This window comes from Toxotes jaculatrix, chromosome 20 (assembly GCF_017976425.1).
Source record: "Toxotes jaculatrix isolate fToxJac2 chromosome 20, fToxJac2.pri, whole genome shotgun sequence".
NCBI lineage: Eukaryota > Metazoa > Chordata > Actinopteri > Toxotidae > Toxotes > Toxotes jaculatrix.
Window position 1 is genome coordinate 5,845,180 of NC_054413.1, and position 20,552 is coordinate 5,865,731.

Sequence of the window (20,552 nt, forward strand, 5' to 3'; positions counted from 1 at the left end):
ACCATGAAGGCTAGACGTTAGATTTAGTCTTTCTTCCACTGTAGTCACCATATCAGAGCATTATAACCAAAGTGATTTTACAGCAGCGGCAGCAGCTTAGCACACAATGCATTTCCCTCAGGTGCCACCAGCTTGCTGCATGCACACAGTCCACTACCTGCTGAGAGGCCTGGTGTGCTGTTAGGCTTTGACCCTGCTAAGTCAATCAGCAGAGGTGTGAAAGACACCACCTCAACACAAACTAACAGGTGCCCACTGACAAGGCAGAGGAAGGTGGAGGAAGAGACTGAGGGAATGCATGGAGTGAGGCTTCAATACAGTGCCACTGGTGCTGTCACTGTATGGAAATGCATTATAGATGCCGGCATTATCCGAGATTAGTCCTCATCCTGAAAACCTTCCTCTTATGATGTTAAAAGTGAGAAAATATAGTATGAAAATACAAACAATAAAGCTTGTCCAAGTATGTAAGGCAAGCCACCAAACCAGAATGAAATGATGGTCTGATCTTACATAACGCTGAGTTTTTATTTCCATGTCTTCTACATGAATCATCAACTGGTGAGAATGTTGTTGTTGCCTGGGAAATATCTCAATCTTTTCGTATGATATCCTGTTTGCAGCCTTCCAAGTGCATATGGGACAATTTTCAGTTCAGTTGGCAAAAGTGGCTGCTGCTGGCTAAATCAGAAGCTGCTGCTGTCAACTTCTGTCTGTGGTCAGGGAACCACAGTTTCAGTAATGGCTACGAATTTTATTACTGTAACCTGTAACATGTGCTGTGTGAAAACAGAATGTTTGGCAGGAGGAATGACTTTGCGAACTATCAACTGACATGTCAAAAATACCTGGTAACAGCATTGTCATTTTGTTCCACTGAAAACGGGCCGGTGGTCAAACAACAGTAATGAAAATGACAAATGTACTTTCATAGAATTTTAAAATACAATCATGTCCTGAAATAGCTCCGGTAGGTGCGTCTCAGCTCTGTATCTGGAATGATCATTTAACTAGTGTATCCTGAAACAATCATGGCCACTCTCATCACACACAAACACGCACACATTGCAGATAAAGTCATGAACATACTCGCAGACTGAGTCACGAAGTGCCAGGAGACAGTGAGGAAGAAGGTGTGACGTTATTTCCACACAAAATAATCTGATAGGAATGACACTGAACAGCACTGCGTCACATTCTGATAAAGGCATCTGAAGTAAATGTCATTTTCACATGGTTTTATTTTACGTTAAAGTGTTCAGTGGATAGATGTACGAAGTGAGATATAGAATATGTAAACAGAAATATAGAAACAGGTCAGACACAAACAAACACACGCACTTCCGGCCAGTTTGAGGATTGTGTTTGTGTTAATCATCCTCTGAGTGTTTGTTGATGGTCTCTTTGCTAAGAGACTCTGGTAGAGTATTGTATCTGCCCAGCAGGTCACAGGGACACACCCAGCCGCTCTATTCTCTTCAGCGTGTCTGTCGGACCCTGTTACAGTAATCATCTGTCTGGCGGTTCACCGATTGTCTGTCTCTTGGCTGGAAACATGGCTGAGGTCATAGGAACCACAGAGGGTTGTTCTCTGTGGTTTTCTGCACACCTCAGTGCATTTTGTTATTGGATTGTTTATTGTCATTTTCAGGTCTTAACCAAATATGTAGCTGGTTGCAGCATTGTGGCTTTGTAGGACACTCACTCATTACTGTGAAGATTGAGACTTAACCCAAAAAGCATCACTATCCCATATAATGTGTTGAAATATTATGCATTAAACAAACCAACAGTATATAAAGTAGCTGCAATTAGCTTCACCTCAAGGAGCTACAACAGTACAATTAATGTACAAGTGTCTTTTTTCAATGCTGTAACACCCACAAACCAAATTCAGTGTGTCTAACCTCTGATGGGCTGGAGACAGAAATCTCTGAGACTGATATTTCTAAACTTGGGCAAATAAAACCAAAAATGTCTCATTTTCTATACTGTAGTCAGAGACAAATTTCCACTATGGTGAGTAATAAAGTTGTTCGGCTTTGTATTGTCCTCAAATTATAGTTTGCATGAAAGCGGTGTCTTGGTATGATCTTAAGGGATCCAACTGTTGAAGATGTTGAAGACCTGTGAGACACACAGGTGAAAAGCTGCTCCATGGCAGGACTGGTCTGATGAGGTTATAGTAATCTGATAGGCCCAATTAGTGCTTGATTAGACTACCTCATAATTAAGTGATCAGACAGACACTCATTTAATTCGACCAGAAATTCACGTCAGCGCTCATGGGAACACCTGAACGTTATTGGAATTCCATTTTCCATTTTTAGAGGGGAGATAATGAAACCTCCTCCTTATAGGTTATAATTTCTTTAGGATGAGAATCTGTCGAGTATGTCACTTCAGGGCTCTTCCTGTTTGAGCTTCCTCCTCAGCTCCAGACAGAGCAGACGTCCCTGCAGGATAATACTCGGATGAGCATTATCTGCAGACAGCAGCCTCGAATTTACCCAAACTGCACTCAGGACAGGAAACTATTGATGACCTTCATGTAGGAGGTAAGACAAGAAAAGCCTCGTTATGGCTGACAAAATCTCAAGAATGCAACAAGTCAGTGAGCACAAATCTATTTTTAGGTTTGATATAAACTCGAGTCAATATTGGACATACAGAGCTGGCATATTTATATACTTAATCTCTAACGAGGAAACTATTTTATGGTTCAGGAATGTTTCTAGGTTGTTTGACATGTTGAGATTCCTCACATTCTTCACCCGTGATAAGATCAAATATTTCTCTGTGAGCTTTCCAGCAGATTTCTGGCGTGACAATCATTTATTACAATACTTAAACACAAAAATAACTCTAGATGGAGATGACATAACTGTGTTGTAGATGATCAAAAACTCCATTTAACCTGGGACCTTAAAAAAAGGGGGAACAACCTGAGAAAACTTGGTTTTGTTTGTCGATAACAGGTGAAATCTAAGTTAAACCTAGATACAAGGAATTCTAAATAAAACACTATTAAAGGAGGAGACTGTGGCATAATTCATGGCACAAGTTTATGCTTAAAGAAGGAAATTATTTTACCTTTCACTTGTTTTGTTTTATTTAATAAACCAGAAGCCTGTTAAAAACACAGCCTTGTAAATATTTGAAAAATGATGAGTTTCATAAACGTAACAAAGATATCTGATCTGTCCAGCTGCCATTTCCGCTCCTGTTTATTGTTGATGATGTTTTCACCTGAAGCACTGATATCATCCAGTTGTTTTTCCTTCAGGAAGTTCCTGCAACTGCTCATTAATTGTTGCCGAGGGGCCGAAGTTTGAGAAAAACAAGCTGAACTAAAGGCTTTCAGTTCAAGTTAATAAAACAAGGAAAATAATGACAGAGAGTCGCTTTTGTTGTCATATTATTCTACCTCTTTTGCACCAAATATTTTGCAGGACATTCTGCAATTGACATTGCAGAGCGTTTTGTAATATTGTCTTGGGAGTTGAACTGACGTCAGATTTCTTCCGCTCATTCAGGTGGCGTTGGGTTGCAGCAGGTCTTCACTTTCCTAATCAGCTCTTCTTGTTCTCTCCTCCAAAGCAAGGTCATCCTTCCCTCAGTCACTGTGCCTGTTCATTTCCTTCCAGCACTTTAAGATCTGATTTCCATCACTGACTCACAACATTTCCTTCTGCAGACTCATTTCATTTTTTCTATACTGTTTGGTGGAGCATGTTTTAAGTCCTGATATCTTGTTTGAATGATTAGTTGTACTTAACCTGATGGGGCCATCTGTGGCACTCGAGTGAAGTGTGTTGAAGTGTGCACTGCAGTTTTTGGAACCATTACATTGTCAGTAGTCAAAGGTAAAAAAAAAAAAATCACTCAGTGCATGTGATGTGTTCATGGTGGTGTTTTGATTATGTAGTTATACTTTTTGATTCAGTGTCATTTCAGAAGGTTTACTGGACATAATGATGTAAATGCATGCTCTGAAAAATCTCTGATGACTTTAAAATAATTTTTTAAAACACACACTCAACCAACTGGTAAACTAGTCCATTGGCAGTACTGTTTTATTAAAGCTGAAAATGTCAAGGAATACAATGTTCTGATTATAAATAAATCTAATGTTAGGTGCAGCAGCTGTTATCACTGACATTATCACTGATCTACTTCTGCAAAGATGGAACTGCATATAACATTTTGTTATCTTTATATGAGGATTAGTAAATTTGTATTAGGATTAGTATAAATGAGTACATGTATTGATTTACGTATTGGGTTTTAGACACAGCTCCTGTCCATTAAATGAAATTTTAACTGCTTTTGCTGTAAATGAACATCTTTACTATTCAGTTGAGGTTCATAATTGACAAACTGTCTTTGCTTGAAAAACTAATTGTTGGTTTTTGAACTATAAAAAAAAAAAAAATAAAAAATAAAAAAAAAAAATCTTAGTGTTTCTCTGGGTGGGACCTTTAAAGAGTTTAGTTCTTCCAGCACCTAACATGTTGAAGGGTCCCAGTCTTGTATCTGTCCCGGACAGAGTTCAACCTTGAGGCTTTGACACAGAAAGTATGGGACAGGGAAGTAAACATTTTCCTAAATGGGTAAACATTTGGCAGCCAAAGTCAAATGATTTTGGAGATATGTCAATTTTTGGGCATATTTTTAGAGCCTTTGTGACATGTTTTAAAATGAAACAGGAAGTTGGGAAGTTTATGCCCCTGACGCCCACCCTATTTCCCTCTCTGAGCCAAGAAAGACGTGGATGGAGATAACACAGTGTGTCAACAGTATGGCTTCTGCTAAAGGGTGCGTAGTATAGCATGTTACATTAAACACTGTTTAACGTAACAGATCCACCAGTTTCACACATCAAGATTAGTTTATTTGTCATGGTGCGATCCTATGGGGGCATGTTAAATGTCTTTTAAACTACAGTATGTGTCAACAATTACAACTTCTCCCATGCTGGCATATTTTATATTATTACAACGGCCTGTACTTATAGCTGCATTACAGTATGTTTTAGATCATTCATTAAATGTTTGTATACTGCTGAATAGGGGAACTTAAGTAATTTTAAACAAAAATTTTAAACAAAAAAAACAAATATTGATAATTTTCACAGCCATTGAATTAATAGAAAAATGAAAGGAGTCAGTGTTTGTACTTGTGATTGATTGAATGTTCATCTGCGTGAATGTGTTGATGACCCATTCTAGGGAACGAAAAAACATTAAAGTTTTGGCCTTTGCTGCATCAGCTTTTACTGTCTAAATCACTGGAATGGCCTTTAAACACCTAATACTAGCATTTAGAAAGACAATAGGGGTTTTTAATTGTTTTCTTGTAGTAATTTCACCAAACATTAGAAGCTGAATTAGAGTTATTTATTGAAATATTATAATTACATTGGAAAACAGTACACTTGTTATCAAAGCACACAACACGTCAAAAACTAAATGCACAATATACACATTCAGCAGTCATCATCAAGTGATACACTGAAATAATTTAAATAAATACACCATTTGTGGTCGTTTTATGACAGTGAGCGTCCCTCTCTGTGGCTGCTCTGCTGACAGTAGCTGCTGGGATCTACTGACTCAGGCCTGTGTGAAGGAGGACCCAGATACTGTTCGAACTCGCTGCGGTCCAGATCGTACAGCATGTCCAGCTGAACCTGTTCCAAGTAAAACTCCAGGGAGGGCCCGGCAGGACTCAGTGTGTCCCTGTATACCCTCGGCTCCCCCTGCTCCACATAGGGCCCTGCAGAGAATCCGTACTGCATGTGCCCGTGCTGGCTGCCAAAATACAACTGATGCTCTGCAGGGTACGCAGGCGAATTTGAGTACACCACAGGCTTATTTGAGAAGGCCTCTGCTGCTGCTGCTGCTGTGTCTGGAAAAACAGGAGTGTTTTGGTAGGTGCTGTGCAGAGGGGTGAAGTTAGCAGGCGTGCTTGGGAAGGTCTGCTGCTGGTTCTGGAGCAGGTAGGTGAGGTTGTAGGGCACAGTGAGGCCTGAGCTGCAAAGCGAGGGGAGAGAAGCCTCTGTGGTCTGCGGTTTGGAGCTCTTCTTCAGCTGCTTCCTCCTGCGGGGTCTGTACTTGTAGTTGGGATAATCGATGGTGTGCTGGACCCTCAGACGCTCAGCCTCCTGCATGTAGGGACGTTTCTCAGCCAAGGACATGGCCTTCCAGGTCTTTCCTGCAGGAACACAGTGGGGTTAATAATCTGCATATTATAAACTGGTTAAAAAAAACAATGTGAACCTTGTTTAGGGGCCAATGATTTAATTGTGTTTTGTTGCTGAGTTCTTCTATGCTAAAGACTTACAAACAATAAAGATTTAACTGGAGTTAACACTTGAAAATCTGCCAGGAGCATTTTAACCTTCGCAACTTCTGGTCTTGTCAGTAACATTTTCAGGCTTTTAATCAAAGTCTTACCAAGTATTTTGCTCAGGTCCGTGTTCTCCAGATCCGGATTGAGCTGTGCCAGCCGCCTGCGCTCCTCTTTGGTCCAGATGATGAAGGCGTTCAGGGGCCTTCTGACCCTCTTCTGCGTTGAGGCAGACTTAGCCTCAGGACTGGTGCAGCTGGAGTCCGAGTTCACGGACAGCGGGCTGGAGGGCCCTGAACTCGGGGAGCGCATCTCGGCCATCTGCTCCCCGTCTGCCGAGCCGGAATCTTCGCTTTCAAACATGGAGCTGCTTGCGCAAAGCTGGAAAGCTGCTGGGTCGTGGCTGAAACGCATGGCTACGGACAGTGAGGATGTTTTGGCTGTGCTGAAGGCCGCTGTCATACTCCTGGTGATGGAGAGTGACGGATATATGCTGCAGCTCCACCAATAGGAGGCCAGGAGGAGTGGATTTAAGGTGTGAATTCCAGGTGTTTTCTCGGGTCGGTGATAGGCCCATCTGACGCCCCAGTCAACGCGGTCTCACGAAACTTCAGATGGGTGTCGTGAGTCTGTAATGAACCAGGCTATTATGTACTAATAATAATAAATCAAACCATTTAATCTCCCGATAAAGCCAAATAAGCTGTGAACTTCATGAAATCATATTTCTGCATTCAGGATGTAAACCTGAGTAAATCCGAAGTCAGAGTAATAATATTTTTATCCTTTCCCTCTTTATAGTAAAACATATATACTATATATGTATATACTATGATAAACTGATAAAAGTCAAGATAATATTTAATCTTAGATATTTTGAAATGTTTTTCCTTTCCTCTCTTATTGAAACCATATTAGGAAAATCGAATTACAGCTTTGCCTATCGGAGAAAAATGGAATCTAATCAATAGGCCCTAAAAGGCAGGCAGGGTATTGATAGGTGAACATCAAAGTTTTCAGGAGGCAGGGCTGGTTACTAATTACATTGTGGCTCTCAGCTCTTATCGGCCATCCACTGTCTCTATCAAAGTACATTTTACAGGACTGAAACAAACATGATCAAGGAGTGTTTATTACACGATTACTGCGCACAAATATTTGCCCAAGACAAAAACTGATAGGTGTGTACAAAGGGGCGTGATGAACTCACCTCCGGGACACTAAAACAAACAAACAAAAAAAAAGGGAAAAAAAAAAGAAAAATAGATTCACTGCCTTTGTTATAGTTATCATTTTTTAATTAAAAGATGAGGGGGGAGGACAAATACCAAAACAGACTGAGTGACTTCCCTGAAGGAAACACCAGAGCAGGATCTTGGCGCTAAATCAAAAGAGACAAGAGTGTATTGAAATCAGTCAAAACTCCAGCAGAGATACAGACTCACAGAAACTATTACAGGATGACTGCGGTTGGCACTTTGTTCTTCTCTTTCAGCCTCAGATGTATATATCTGGAACACTTCCTTGATCCGTTTTCAACTTTTTAAATTAACACGGAGAATATAAAAACCATCAACGACTCTAAATGATTCTATGAATATGATAAAAAATAAAATAAACATAGACAATCACTCTTGAGTGCACAGACGCCCTTTTGGTGGAACAGCTGATATTATAGGAATGCTTTGGTTGTAGGAAAAAAGGCATTGCAAAGCAAAATCATAATAAAGTCATTTCTACAGCACTAATAACATTTATTGATTGTTAATTATTGTGACACAAAGCACGAGACATACAGATAAAGGAGGTGACGCTATAAAATCGCCGTTGAGCACAGCAGAAAAGTGCATTAACATTATCACTGAAAGCAGAGATCCTATAGGCTAATTAATGGTCTCATGATTCCCTGCAGGAAGATTACGTGGGCACTGTCCATAAAGAACAGCAACGTGATTTTAAACTGTGTGTATCCACCACAAATGAAGTTTCCAGAAACTCTTTGGGCGTGTGATCCCTACTGAATATAACAGGACGCCATTACAGGTGCTCACTCCCTCTGTATGGTTTCATTGAACATGCGTCTTTGGCACCGACGGCGCAAAACAAGGCCCACACAAACAATAGATGCCATTATGCGGACAGCGGCAACGTTAAGTCTGCAATACACGGACTGACTGGGCCTCAGTGATTTACCTGCACCTGCGCTGCTTTGTCCCCGCAGACGAGTCACTTATGCAGCCTCTTTAAATTGTAAATAGTGTGTATGATGGTGGTTAATACACAAGGAAAGCAAGGGCAGTTTGGTGCATCTAAAATTATTTTATACAACGATATAACCTCTAGAAAATATGTGCTAAAACTATAAGCACTGGCATCTAAACTCTTGCACACTTTAAAAAAAATGTAGGAATATTCTTGTTAAGGAGCATTCTGGACTTTGGTTTAAGTCTGCATAAGTAAATCAGGCCCTAATGGAGCTCGATATCTTCATCAAAAAGGACTGTGGCGAATTCAATCACAGAAGTGATTAAGGCATGTTCTTTAAACTGTGCTCCTCATTTCTCTTTGACAGTCAGACTTAAAACCCTTTAGTGTCAGTCGAAACTGATAAGCTGGCATGTGGCTTTGAGGGGAAGATAACATTAACAGTCTGAGGAAATCAATAAAAGCTTGAGAAATATATTTTTTGGAGGGGTGCTTGAGGTGCATATTTGAAATTATATTCATCTTAATAAACCGCGGTTGGGTATAGTGGTTTGATAGTATTGAGTGGGTGAATTTGGCGGGGGGGCTCCTTTTTTCACAGGTTGTCAGAATTAGAGGTTGAATCCACATCCTCGGTGTTAAACGGGACGCACGCTCCAATGCGCTGTGAAAAGCGTTAATGGATTTAATCAATTAGCTTGAAGGACGCAGCGTGAATACAATAACGTTAGTTTCGACTGAGCTTCTCTGTGAATTGAGACAGTGTTAAATATTAGACAGTGTTTTGGGGGTCCGTGTGTGTGTTTGTGTGTTTGTGTGTTGTGGTGGTGTGGGGGGGGGGCAATATCTAGATTAAAAGTTTGAATATTGTAGTTTTAACCATGTCATCAAGATTTTACCATCTGGACGTTTATAGAGTATTATTTTGCTGTATTATTAAAGAAAACGTGTCATTTGTCCTTTATTCTGGCCCTCTGAATGAATCCTAATCTCTGATCTGACAGTGGGGTATCATCACATTGTCTCATAGCCAAACAAGCAGAGTGCTGCAGCTGAATGGGCACTATGCTTTCTGAATAGGGATTGTTCTCTGTAGCTTTGTGATCACAATGTGCCATTGTATTGGACAGAACTCATATATGGGACACTCCTCTCCTTCTTCACTTTGGATCATTGATGGCCGAGCTGGCGCAGGTACAGGTGTGCACCAAGGACCTGCAGGACTACATCCTCATGAAGGGACAACTTAGCAGGATTTACAAAGACCCTTGTGGATCCTTGGCTTTTCTGGACGACGTCTGGGTTGAATGTGGAGCACCTTATCCATGGTCTGACACACTGTGTATATGCAAAGGATGTTTTGGCCTTGTGGTGGATCACCTGAGTCTGCATTTTTAGGTGTGGCATGGAGCTTTTTGTCAGTGACATGATGCATATTCACTCAAGGCTCCCGAACACTTGACTTGACACTTCTCATGCGTTGATATGGATTTCGTATTTGGATGTTTGCTGACCCGAAGACTTTTCAGATGTCTGTCCCAAGGTATAATGGAAGACAACCACAGGAGCGTAAAGCAAGGGGTCAGTGTCTTGACCTCTGATAATGAAGCACTGTATTCCAACCTGCCTTCAGTGCCATCCCACCAACTTTCCTTACAGAGGCTCATTCATAAAGAGCTGCATTGTTTCATAGCTGGAAGGTGTGAAGGGGATATAATACTGTTGTCTCTGGTGACCATGATCTTCGCAGTGAGGGGACTGTAATTCATTGTGTTGTATTGTATGGGCACAGCAGGCCAGCATCAAGATATACTCTGTCAAGACTCAGACACCATTCTATGCAGTGGTCTGTGACCCCTCCACCTTCTTAATCTCATGTTTGAGCAGATTCAACAGTAGACCGAGGCCCACGGGGTCCTGAGTGCTAGCCTCCACACTCCCCGTGTAAACAGTGCCCTGCCCAGCCCTACGTCAGGCCAGCTGAGGGGATTACATGCCCCCTGGTGTAGACAGGCTTAATGCAGCCTCATTAGCAGAACACAATGATGCCCCCACCTCTGAGCAGAGATAACAGGCCAGGCTCAGCCAGACTTCAAACACAGCTCAGGCTCAGATTTACTAACCCAGGTGGTACAACGTGCAGGGCGCAGCACAGGAACGGGTGAAGCCAAAAAAGCTGAGGCAGCTGGGTAGTGAGGATTTACATTTTTGAACCGGGTTTATCCACTTTACATCATTTTAGGAGCTGAAGCAATTAATAACTGTCAACAATTTTGATAATGAGCCGAGTGTTTGAATGACCATTTAAGTTAAATATGTCTCAACAATTTTAGAAAAGTGGCAACTTTATGGCTCTTTTAACTTTTGATGGGCTTTTTTTTTTTTTTTTAACTATTTACTGACTTTTTAAACAATTCATCAGTAACTATTTTCCTATAACAATAACTGTATACATATATGTACAATATTATTTAGTCCAAAAATTAGCACTAATGTACACTATCTTGTTATGTACAGCTCAGAATTTTGATTATTTGTTAACTTGTCCCTTCACTGGTTTTATATCATGTTGCCAAAGAACTGTAGTTGAAAATGATCCAGCTGAATAGAACTGTCACGTCTACCGAAATGTTGATTAATGTGCGTTGTCCTCATGAGTGAGGAAACTGAAACGAAAGGCGAGACCAAATCCCTTTTTCGACCACTCTTTCTGTCACTTAAGTGTAAAGCCCATTCTAATTTTATTTCAATTGTCTACCATGTGGACCTGCTCAGACTGAGACTGGCTAATGAGGCAAATCTCCACTCATGCTGAAAAACAGCACTATTCTTTGTAAATTAGGAATTGTATTCTACACTGTCTGCTGATAAGAGTCTTATCTGAGGAACTGAATAAGTCTTCCAAGTCTTTTATTGTCCAGGCAGCTGAGCTTTGGATGTTGGTGGCTTATTGCCACAGTGGGATATTTATTATATCTATGTTTTTGGACACAAATTGTCTTCAGATTCCGCTGTAGCTGATGTGTAAGTCTGACCTTGATCCCAGACCTCTGCCACGCGTCTCTCCTCGGCAGACAGAGGAGAAAGAGGCCTGCATTTAGCTGTAATTAGCCCTAATTATTAACTGGAACTAGACTGAGACCTGTGAGACACCGTGATATCTGTGTCTGTCTTAAACGGCTCATTCAAGGCAGCAGATAACCAAGACAATCTGGCCTGCTCAACTCCAGCAGCAGCGCTTGAATGTTTAATTAAATAGTGTGAACTGGTTAGACCCAGACATTAGATTATTTGGAGCAGAACCCTGAGACAAAATGCCTGCCTGAAACAGACCAACAAATCTTTTTAGCCAAAGTGAACGATTGCTTTATTAACTGTAACTGATACTTGATTCAATTTCTTTATTCTTGTATGCAAACCCTCTGTAACCACACATTCAAAGAGTTGTTTGTGCTTCTCTACAACCTTTCAGCTCACTCTTTTTCTCTCTTTTGCTCGTCTGAGACCTGATACAAATTCAAAAGGATCTGCTGCTTTGAAGATAAGCGCTGTAGTTCTGCCATAAACAATGATTGTGCTGTTTCTTTCCTGTGGCGTGATTTATTTAAAGTATTATGCTGTAAGGATTTGGGCTGGTTTTCCTGGCAGGGCCGGCTGTGTATGTATCCACTACCTCTGTAGTTTATTGGATACTTGAGATTCAGGAAAACGCTTAGGGAACCACAAGCAGAATCATCAAAGCGTAACCTTTGACTCACATGGTAACAAATTATGAAATTTGCAAATACTTTAAGAAATCCATCTTTAATAAGTCAGCTGTTTTTTGGGGGTTTTTTTCACTGGATGCAAAAGCTGACTTATGAAAGTACATTATATTTAGCTCACAGTTTGGAGCGTCATTTATTCTTGTCACTTTTCTTTTTATTCCTGCATAATTGAGACCTGCCTACCAGTAATTAACATGGCAAACAAGACTTTGTATAGAAACACAATGATCGTGGTCTTGCACACACACACACACACACTCTCACACACACACACTCTCACACACACAAACATATGCTTCCTTTGATAAAATGTTTTTATACCAGCACAAATTCTATGGCAGCGTCCCTTAAGACAATATCTCCGTAAAATACCAAGTTATTTATAGTGAGTGTGCCATTTTGACTTCAAAAAATAAACACGAGCATAATGGAGAGTTCAAATACAGGGAGACGATTATCCAGCCAAAGCCAATGAGACTACATTCTGGTGCAGGCAGGGTGTAAACTGCCATGAAGTGTTGAGTGTAATATCACAAAACTCGTAATGAGGTTCTGTCTTTTAACCTCTTGGTTTTTATTTGAAACCTCTGGACTGGAAATGATTAAACTCAGTGACAGTATGAACATTGGGAGCACACCACAATTATAATTAGTGTAAATCACAGTGATTTCATTAGATGTCACAGTATAAACATTTCTTCATGTCATTTTATGTCTCCAAAGCATAACTGGGCAAAGTTGTATATATGTGTTTGCCTGTGATTGTATTCCAAAGGGGGGGAGAGGGATCTTTTGAACGTTCACACCAGGATACAGCTGCCTATGACTAATTTCAAACTCCCCTTCTAGGGCCTAGGCAACCCATTTCACAAGTAACACACATCACCAGGCATCTGTTTCCTGTTTTCATTCTTTGAGTTATCTTATTTTCCTTATTTCCCCCTCACCTGTTACAGTTCACGTTCCTTCCATCAAACAGCACAGGCCTGTTATATTTCAACACGAGGTTGTCAGTTATTAGTCACTCAAAATGAAAGGAATACTCACAAGTGTGGTGTAAATATACTGTATAGAGCTTATAACGCCAAAATGTAATCCATTTAAAAAACAATATATTGGGAAATGTAGTTTTCAAGATTAGGTTTAATGACAATGCTTCGTTCTCAAACACAGAAAGCTGTTTTTCCACAATTTTTTCTCTATAAAATGGAAACATGTCCCACACTTTTTTTTACATGTTTTCAACATGCAAAACTCAGTACTTTCCTGATTTTTGCCATGAGATAATGTACATAACATTTATTGTTACTCTTCACATCTATGAGCTGTAATATTTAAGCAGCTTCTCATCAGTGGGTTTCAGTATCTTCTTCTCCGGCATGTTAACGACCCAGCCTGGAGCAAGGCCAAAGAAGATCTGTCGAACATCCTTCCTCATGGAGAGCATGTGATACAGTTCATCCTTTGAAATGTCTGGCAAAATATAGCCATACTTCTGTGCCAAGGCTAGCCGGGCCTGCTGGATTTTCTCTGGGTCTGCCAAGTAACCACGGTTTTCAGCATCTGCGTAGTACGGGACCATATCCTGGCCTGGTAACATTCGCTTTGGAATAGGTTGCCCACGTAAGAAAAATGGGACCGGTTTGATGAGAATCCCTGCAAAAATGGAAAAAATACTTTTAAGCATTCTATTTAAAATGCATGAGATTAAAATGCTATAAGACATGCGATTACACTGATTATTCTTGAATTACCGAGACTTATAGGATCATAGAAACTGGTTGTGATGACACCTCCGTTCCTCTCAATAGCAGCTATGGCTCCTTCAGAAGCTCTCTGAACCTCAATGTTGATTTTTGCAGCAAAAATATCGGCACCCTGAAACAGAACAAACAGATGAAAGGTGAACTTGAGGCAGAGCAGGGTAAAAAAAAAAAAAAAAAAAACAGGGGTCAACGACAAACATCTTGATCTGTGCCTGTCACAGGGTCAACATTGTCATGTGGTGCCACCTACTGGCACAAGATGATCAAAGAGCCACAGAGTGACATGTTTGTGTCTGGTTTCATTTTTTCAGCAGTTAAACTATTCACTACATCTTGTACTGAAACAGTTATTGATCCACATTGTCAGTGCTACATATTTTTAAATGCACTGTTTTTTTTTACATTCTGAGATGGAAGGAAAACTTTGTATAGCTCCTATGAGCCTTGACAGATGTGAAAAATAAAACCCATGCTGAACAACATGCTTTAAGCAAACAGCAATTACCTCATCAACAAGCTGGACTCCACAGTCCCTCTTCAGAGGCTGGATCGTCACTCCTCTGGCATTGACCAGCTGGGTCAGGTCTATGGGCTGGGTTGTGTCGACTCGTCCCAAATCGATCAGGTACTGCAGTCGTTTCAAAGACAGAGGCTGGTACTGGGGACGGCAACTGTGGCAGAGCACACAGATGTTTTGTCAGCTGGGAGTTTAAGGTGTTACATGACTTTGTTTTGGTACTGACTGACAAACACAAATGCATCAACGTGCAGGACTGCTGATGCCAGAACTGTTGTTGCTACCTGATGCACCGTGTTTGTGTAGCCTGTAACAACAAAGACTACAGTGGTTAGTTTAAAGTTGGAGAGTGTGACCTGCTTTTACCTGTGCCCTTCATTGAAGCCATATTTTGGAATAGCCAGATAAAACGGGGTCTGACCCCCCTCAAACCCCAGGCGAGGCCGGTTGCCTCTCTGTCGCTCTCCTTTGTGTCCTCGGCCGCTTCTGTTGCCACCATGCTGCCCTCTGCCCCGTCGTTTGCCCTACAATTAAAGACATTTGAGTAAGGTGTTTTTACTCTCCACTGGCTTACATTGTATGGCAGGCTGGCTGGTTACGTTAGCATGAGCCTGCTGCTGACGACAACTATAAAGGAGATCTAAAATAAAATCTTACCGCTTTTTTTGATCCTGGTTCAGGCCGCAAGTTCGCTAAACTTATCCGCGGTAAGCTCTGCAAAATATCTAATGCTTTACCGCCAGGCTTTTTAGGGAAAGACATGTTTTTGCTAATCACATGTCAAAGGTACCCAAACCAAGGACACATAGGTCACGTGACAGATGTGAACGGAAGTACTTCTCGTCAACTCTGCGGGTGTTTCAAAATAACAGCACGACAGTCAAATTGCAGTGAATAAACTTGCTGTGAAGCATATCAGGTTGGATTCCATAAATAATACTACCATAAAGGTAGAAAAGCAAATATAATTACAAAATTAACTGGTAAACAGATCAACTGAAAAGACATTTTAGATCCAAACAATGTGTGTCAAAGGTCATGCCATGTTTAAAGCATATGTTTAATATTTATTTTGTAATTTAATACTTGTACAGTTGTATAATCTCATTGTGGTGCTGAAGTGTGCTTTGCTGTCATTGTTGAGGATTTAACCCTTATTAAAGCAGCGCTCAGTGACATTTTAACCAACCAATCTATGTTTTTCATTTGTGAACGACCTCTGAAGACAGCCAATCACGTAACAGAGGGGGTGGGCGTAAGAGGCGCGTTGGTGCAGTTGGCGAGTAGCGTCCTGGCTGTTAGAGTGATCCGGCGGTTTGTTGTTTTCCACAAAATTCAACTTCCAAAAAGAAATCCACGACCGCCAGCGGCAATACAGGGCTGGTCGACATTTGTCCTTCAGCTCTTTCGTGCTTGGCAGCCAGAGTTGGACTGAGATCGACACACGCTGATAGTTGGGGAATATCGTTACTGGCTAACAGTAGCTAACTTCTTCCTACATATCAGCTGCCTCAGCGCTGTATGTGCGGCAATAACATGTCAGCGCCTTTACCTGCCATTGTGCCTGCTGCCCGGAAAGCCACTGCAGCGGTGAGTTCACCGGGACAGTGGATTTACATCTAGTTTGCAGGCAGATCAAAAGCAGATGTCACCTCCAATGATAACTACTTAGCTACATACAAATTAGCTGCCAGATTCTGACATGTATTCGCATGTACTTGCACATGTAAATAAGTGTCACTGTTTTGTTTTTGTTTATTTTTATAGGTGATATTTCTGCATGGCCTTGGTGATACTGGGTATGTGAAAGCAACATTTTTTTTTCACCACTTGTATAAATTATTTGTGTTTTACTCACTAAAGCAAAAAGATTGTGTGCAGTTGTGTGTTTCAGTTACACATTTATTTGTTAACTTTATTTTCTAGTTGCTTTGCAGATTCAGATAAATAATACAAAACGTAATAAACAAACAAATGATGACTTATTACAGATTAAGATAGATAAGACTTGATTAAAAAGAATCCCTCCTTTACCATCTGCAACACTGAAGTCATGTACACATTAATGTGTAAAATATACATTATTATGAAATGGGTCTTTCTTCATGATAAGTACTTTTACTTTTGTATTTTAAATATATTTGGATGCATGACTTTTAGTAGCAACAGGGTATTTCTGCACTGTGGTTTTCCTGCTTTTCCTTAAGTAAAAGATCAGAGTACTTCATCTACCACTGACTGTATTTAAAGGGGTTTAACGTTGTCCAATTTGGCAGGCACGGGTGGGCAGAAGCTTTCGCAGGCATCAGGATACCACATGTGAAGTACATCTGTCCACATGCGTAAGTATTCACACTAGCTGTGACATTGCACAGGGTGTCTGCGGCTCTTGGGAAGTCTTAAAAATTCTATGAGCACCTAATTTCATCTTGAATGTCTTTTTTTTTCCACTATAATTGGCTTTGAAAAACTCGCTGACATTCTGTTTACAGTCACAACAACATTTGTATGTTTTGTGCAGTTAAGCCAAATTGTGATGTTGTTTTTTTCCCAATGATTACAGTCCCACCATGCCTGTTTCTTTGAACATGAGAATGTCCATGCCTTCTTGGTAAGTGTCTCAGTATTTGAACATATTTGAGTAGACTGGTTGTCACACACACTGACCCTCACATTTGTTTTCTCATGTATAGGTTTGACATCTATGGGTTGAGCCCAGAGGCTGACGAAGATGAGACTGGTATCAAAAGAGCGTCAGAGAACAGTACGTCTATGAAATTTGTAATCATATAAGGAAGGTGCAGTATTTTTTAATTTCAGTTGCATCAAGAGTTTATCTACATGTTTTTCTCTACAGTTAAAGCTTTGATAGACCAAGAAGTGAAGAATGGAATACCTTCGCACAGAATTATCCTGGGTGGATTTTCACAGGTGAGTGTGGCATGTACGCAGATGAAGTGTTACATAACACTGTCTTTACTGTGATTCACTGCTTATGTGTATAATGTATTTAAATAGGCAAATCCTAAAGATAGATGCACACAAAAAGAAAAATTGCATGTAAGATTCACACAGAAGTTCAGCATTTTGCGAGATGTTCTTATTCACTTTCTGGTGGAGTTAAGTGAGAAGATTGATATCATTTTAATGTCTGTTCATTTTATATAACACTACAGCCAGCAGCTCGTTATCTCAGGCTGGAAACAGCTAGTCTGGCTACATCCAAAGGTTCGAAGAGCAACCTACCAGCACCTCAAAGCTCACAAATTAACATGTTATACCTTGTTTTTTTTAATCTGTACAAAAGTCTAAGCATAAAAACGGCAGTTTGCCATTTCAGGGTGGGTTATATGCAGGACTGTTTCTTGCAGTTGCTAGACAACCAGCAGAGACTCCATGAAGCTGCTGTGCCTGGCCAAGAAACAGTTCAGCACATAGCCCCCTGAGCTGTTCCTTTCAGTATCGACCACAAGTTCAGCGAATCAGTTGGCAGTATCGCTTTGTGCAGCTCCAGCTCTGCTGCAACACACACACTGGTCAACAACACTGCGCTGAAGTGACCTGCATGTGAACATTTAATTACACATGCAAGTGGACAAATCTCAAATTAGTTTCAGATGTTTAAATAATACAGAATTGCAGTTGGGGCTGTTTTTTATGCAGTAGGAATCCGAAATGACCTCCATTCTTTGCTGTTTTATGCTTGTTGTCCCTGTTAATAATAGGCTTAAGAGAGTTGTTGTGTTGTTTTGGTTTGTTTTTCCAGGGTGGAGCATTGTCTCTCTACACAGCTCTGACAACTCAGCAGAAGCTTGCTGGAGTGGTCGCTCTGAGCTGCTGGCTTCCTCTTCGCAAGTCCTTCCCTCAGGTAAAAAAAAAAAAAAAAAAGAGGATATTAGGCTTTTTAGATGGTCATTAAACCAGAAGCTTAAAAGAATAAATCCTTTATCATCTTTTTATTTCTCAAAAATATGCACAAAATGCCTCCAGTGTTTTTTTTTTATTTATTGTGAACTGTTCCTTTTATTGAATTAAGGTTTAGGGATATCCCACAGCCGAGTCATAATCTGTCATAATCAGATATGCATAATCCTAATCTCTTCTGTTCTCAGGCGTCTGCCAACAGCGCTAACAAGGACATGCATGTCCTACAATGCCATGGGGATGCCGACCCCCTGGTCCCCTTTATGTTTGGTAGCCAGACAGCAGAGAAGATGAAAAGTCTCATCAATCCTTCCAATATCACCTTCAAGTCATATCGCGGTCTACCTCATAGCGCCTGTCCAGAGGTCAGTGTGGGGAAAGTCACATTTGACCCTGTATCTCTATTTGCATTTTGTATTATACATCTTTTTGGTTTTCTTTTGTATCTCGGCAGGAAATGGTGGATATCAAACGGTTCATAGAGAAGCAGCTTCCTCCCCTCAGTGATGAATGAACACGGGAGTATCTGTTCAATCACACAGCACCATCAGAGTCCTCTGGGACTGACTCCAGAGGAATCTGGAGTCGAGGAACTTGAGGAACCACTGACTTACGTAACAATAAAACCACGCTGCTACTCATAGAGCCAGACAGGACTGGGGCTGCTACATGTTAGCCCGGGAGAGGCATGACTGAAACAATGCTGCATCCTGACCTGGAGCCACACATGATCCTCAGTGTTACAGTAGAGTAACATTAGTTGCTTGATTGTAAAGCTATTTGCCATTGAGACAAGCCATTACTTGCAGGAAATGTATGTATTGGAATAACTAGGGCTATACTTTATGGTTTAATACTTACTATCTTACAATAAATGGCCTGTTGTTAAATGTTTTTAATTAATGTCTATTTGTAGGAGTACTGAAGTATTAGTTGTTGAGCACAATTAATTAAGGCATTTATTAAGCAAAAACGCCAAACGTTTGTTGACACTAGCTTCTGGAATTTCAAGATTTCCTGATTTTCTATGTTACTTTTTGGGTTGTGGATTTGTTGTTGAATCAAACAACCAACTTAAAGACATAAACTTGGGCTTTTTCGTAACATGTGATGGGTATTTTTCAGTATTGTTGCCATCACAAAACAATAAATGAAAAAAATAGAAATCTAAGAAATCACCAAGATAATTTGGAGCAAATAACTGTTTTTTGCCGCCTGAATGTGTAGAATGTTACATTAGTTGAACAAATGTCAACATACAGAACCTGCAAACAAAGCACATTTGCAGAGATAATATTAAAAGTATATTAAAGCAGCTTAATATTCAATCCATTTACGGAACATGTCAAATAATGTGTTGTACCAGAATATAATATTTAGTGAATGTTCACAACACACGACAGCAAAAACAACATAGGATTGTGCTTTATTTAATTTGTGAGAATTCAGATGTCTGTTTCACACAAATTCCTTTTTAAATACACAAATATATCAGTGGTCATGGTCATGTATTCAGTTTATGTTTCCCTGTTTTGTTTAAATTAAATATAATATGACTAATATCACAGTATTGAAACACACAGACAAGATCTATTTCCGGGTATCAGCTCACTGAGATGTAAAAACGTTTTATCTTTGAGAAGAGCTGAAAGCACCAACATGTGAAGTCATTGTCGCACCATTCATGTTAGACCAAAGGTGCTAGTGTAGAAGATCTTATTCCAAGGCACTTTCCTTCTTCTTAAATTACTGTTAAATAACTACTAGTGTCTACAAGAACTGGATATGCATTAAGGCTCACAATATACCTAAATACAAATGCAGTGCTCACAGATACATGCTTTCCCTCATTAAACAAGGTAGAAAAGTGCAATGTCAAGCGCTAGGGAATATATAAAAATATAGATATGTTTTCGAACAAGTAACTGATGCTGAACCTAGCATTTGTTCTTGTTTGCTCCAAGGATTTTGGTAAGCTAATCATGGGTAAATAAACAGCAGTTACAGCTGGATAAAGACTGG

General features: G+C 40.3%; 3 protein-coding genes across 3 annotated transcripts; 1 reads left to right on the top strand and 2 right to left on the bottom strand.

The window, feature by feature from the left end:
- Positions 1-5,551: 5,551 nt before the first annotated feature.
- On the bottom strand, positions 5,552-6,765 carry sox32 (SRY-box transcription factor 32). Its single transcript, XM_041066076.1, has 2 exons — positions 6,459-6,765; positions 5,552-6,216 (listed from the first exon to the last, which is right to left on the bottom strand). The coding sequence occupies exons 1-2, from the start codon at positions 6,763-6,765 to the stop codon at positions 5,552-5,554; spliced, it is 972 nt and encodes a 323-aa protein (XP_040922010.1).
- Positions 6,766-13,418: 6,653 nt separating this feature from the next.
- mrpl15 (mitochondrial ribosomal protein L15) lies at positions 13,419-15,430 on the bottom strand. Its single transcript, XM_041065269.1, has 5 exons — positions 15,264-15,430; positions 14,973-15,130; positions 14,595-14,760; positions 14,078-14,201; positions 13,419-13,979 (listed from the first exon to the last, which is right to left on the bottom strand). The coding sequence occupies exons 1-5, from the start codon at positions 15,366-15,368 to the stop codon at positions 13,642-13,644; spliced, it is 891 nt and encodes a 296-aa protein (XP_040921203.1). The 5' UTR covers positions 15,369-15,430; the 3' UTR covers positions 13,419-13,641.
- A 447-nt stretch (positions 15,431-15,877) lies between these two features.
- Positions 15,878-20,417, top strand: lypla1 (lysophospholipase 1). The gene is made up of 9 exons (XM_041066258.1): positions 15,878-16,196; positions 16,374-16,405; positions 16,883-16,948; positions 17,170-17,217; positions 17,300-17,370; positions 17,464-17,537; positions 18,373-18,474; positions 18,719-18,895; positions 18,985-20,417. Exons 1-9 carry the CDS (start codon positions 16,128-16,130, stop codon positions 19,042-19,044), a joined length of 699 nt encoding a protein of 232 aa, XP_040922192.1. The 5' UTR covers positions 15,878-16,127; the 3' UTR covers positions 19,045-20,417.
- The last annotated feature ends 135 nt before the right edge of the window (positions 20,418-20,552 follow it).

Coding starts and splice junctions, on each gene's coding strand:
- mrpl15 (XM_041065269.1), bottom strand. CDS start 15,368: ATGTCTTTCCCTAAAAAGCCTGGCGGTAAAGCATTAGATATTTTGCAG. Junction 14,761..14,972: donor GGCTTCAATGAAGGGCACAG/GTAAAAGCAGGT, acceptor GCTCTGCCACAG/TTGCCGTCCCCAGTACCAGC. Junction 13,980..14,077: donor CTATGATCCTATAAGTCTCG/GTAATTCAAGAA, acceptor CCATTTTTGCAG/GGATTCTCATCAAACCGGTC.
- lypla1 (XM_041066258.1), top strand. CDS start 16,128: ATGTGCGGCAATAACATGTCAGCGCCTTTACCTGCCATTGTGCCTGCT. Junction 17,538..18,372: donor TCCTGGGTGGATTTTCACAG/GTGAGTGTGGCA, acceptor TTGTTTTTCCAG/GGTGGAGCATTGTCTCTCTA. Junction 18,475..18,718: donor TTCGCAAGTCCTTCCCTCAG/GTAAAAAAAAAA, acceptor TTCTGTTCTCAG/GCGTCTGCCAACAGCGCTAA.
- sox32 (XM_041066076.1), bottom strand. CDS start 6,765: ATGCGTTTCAGCCACGACCCAGCAGCTTTCCAGCTTTGCGCAAGCAGC. Junction 6,217..6,458: donor GGACCTGAGCAAAATACTTG/GTAAGACTTTGA, acceptor GTGTTCCTGCAG/GAAAGACCTGGAAGGCCATG.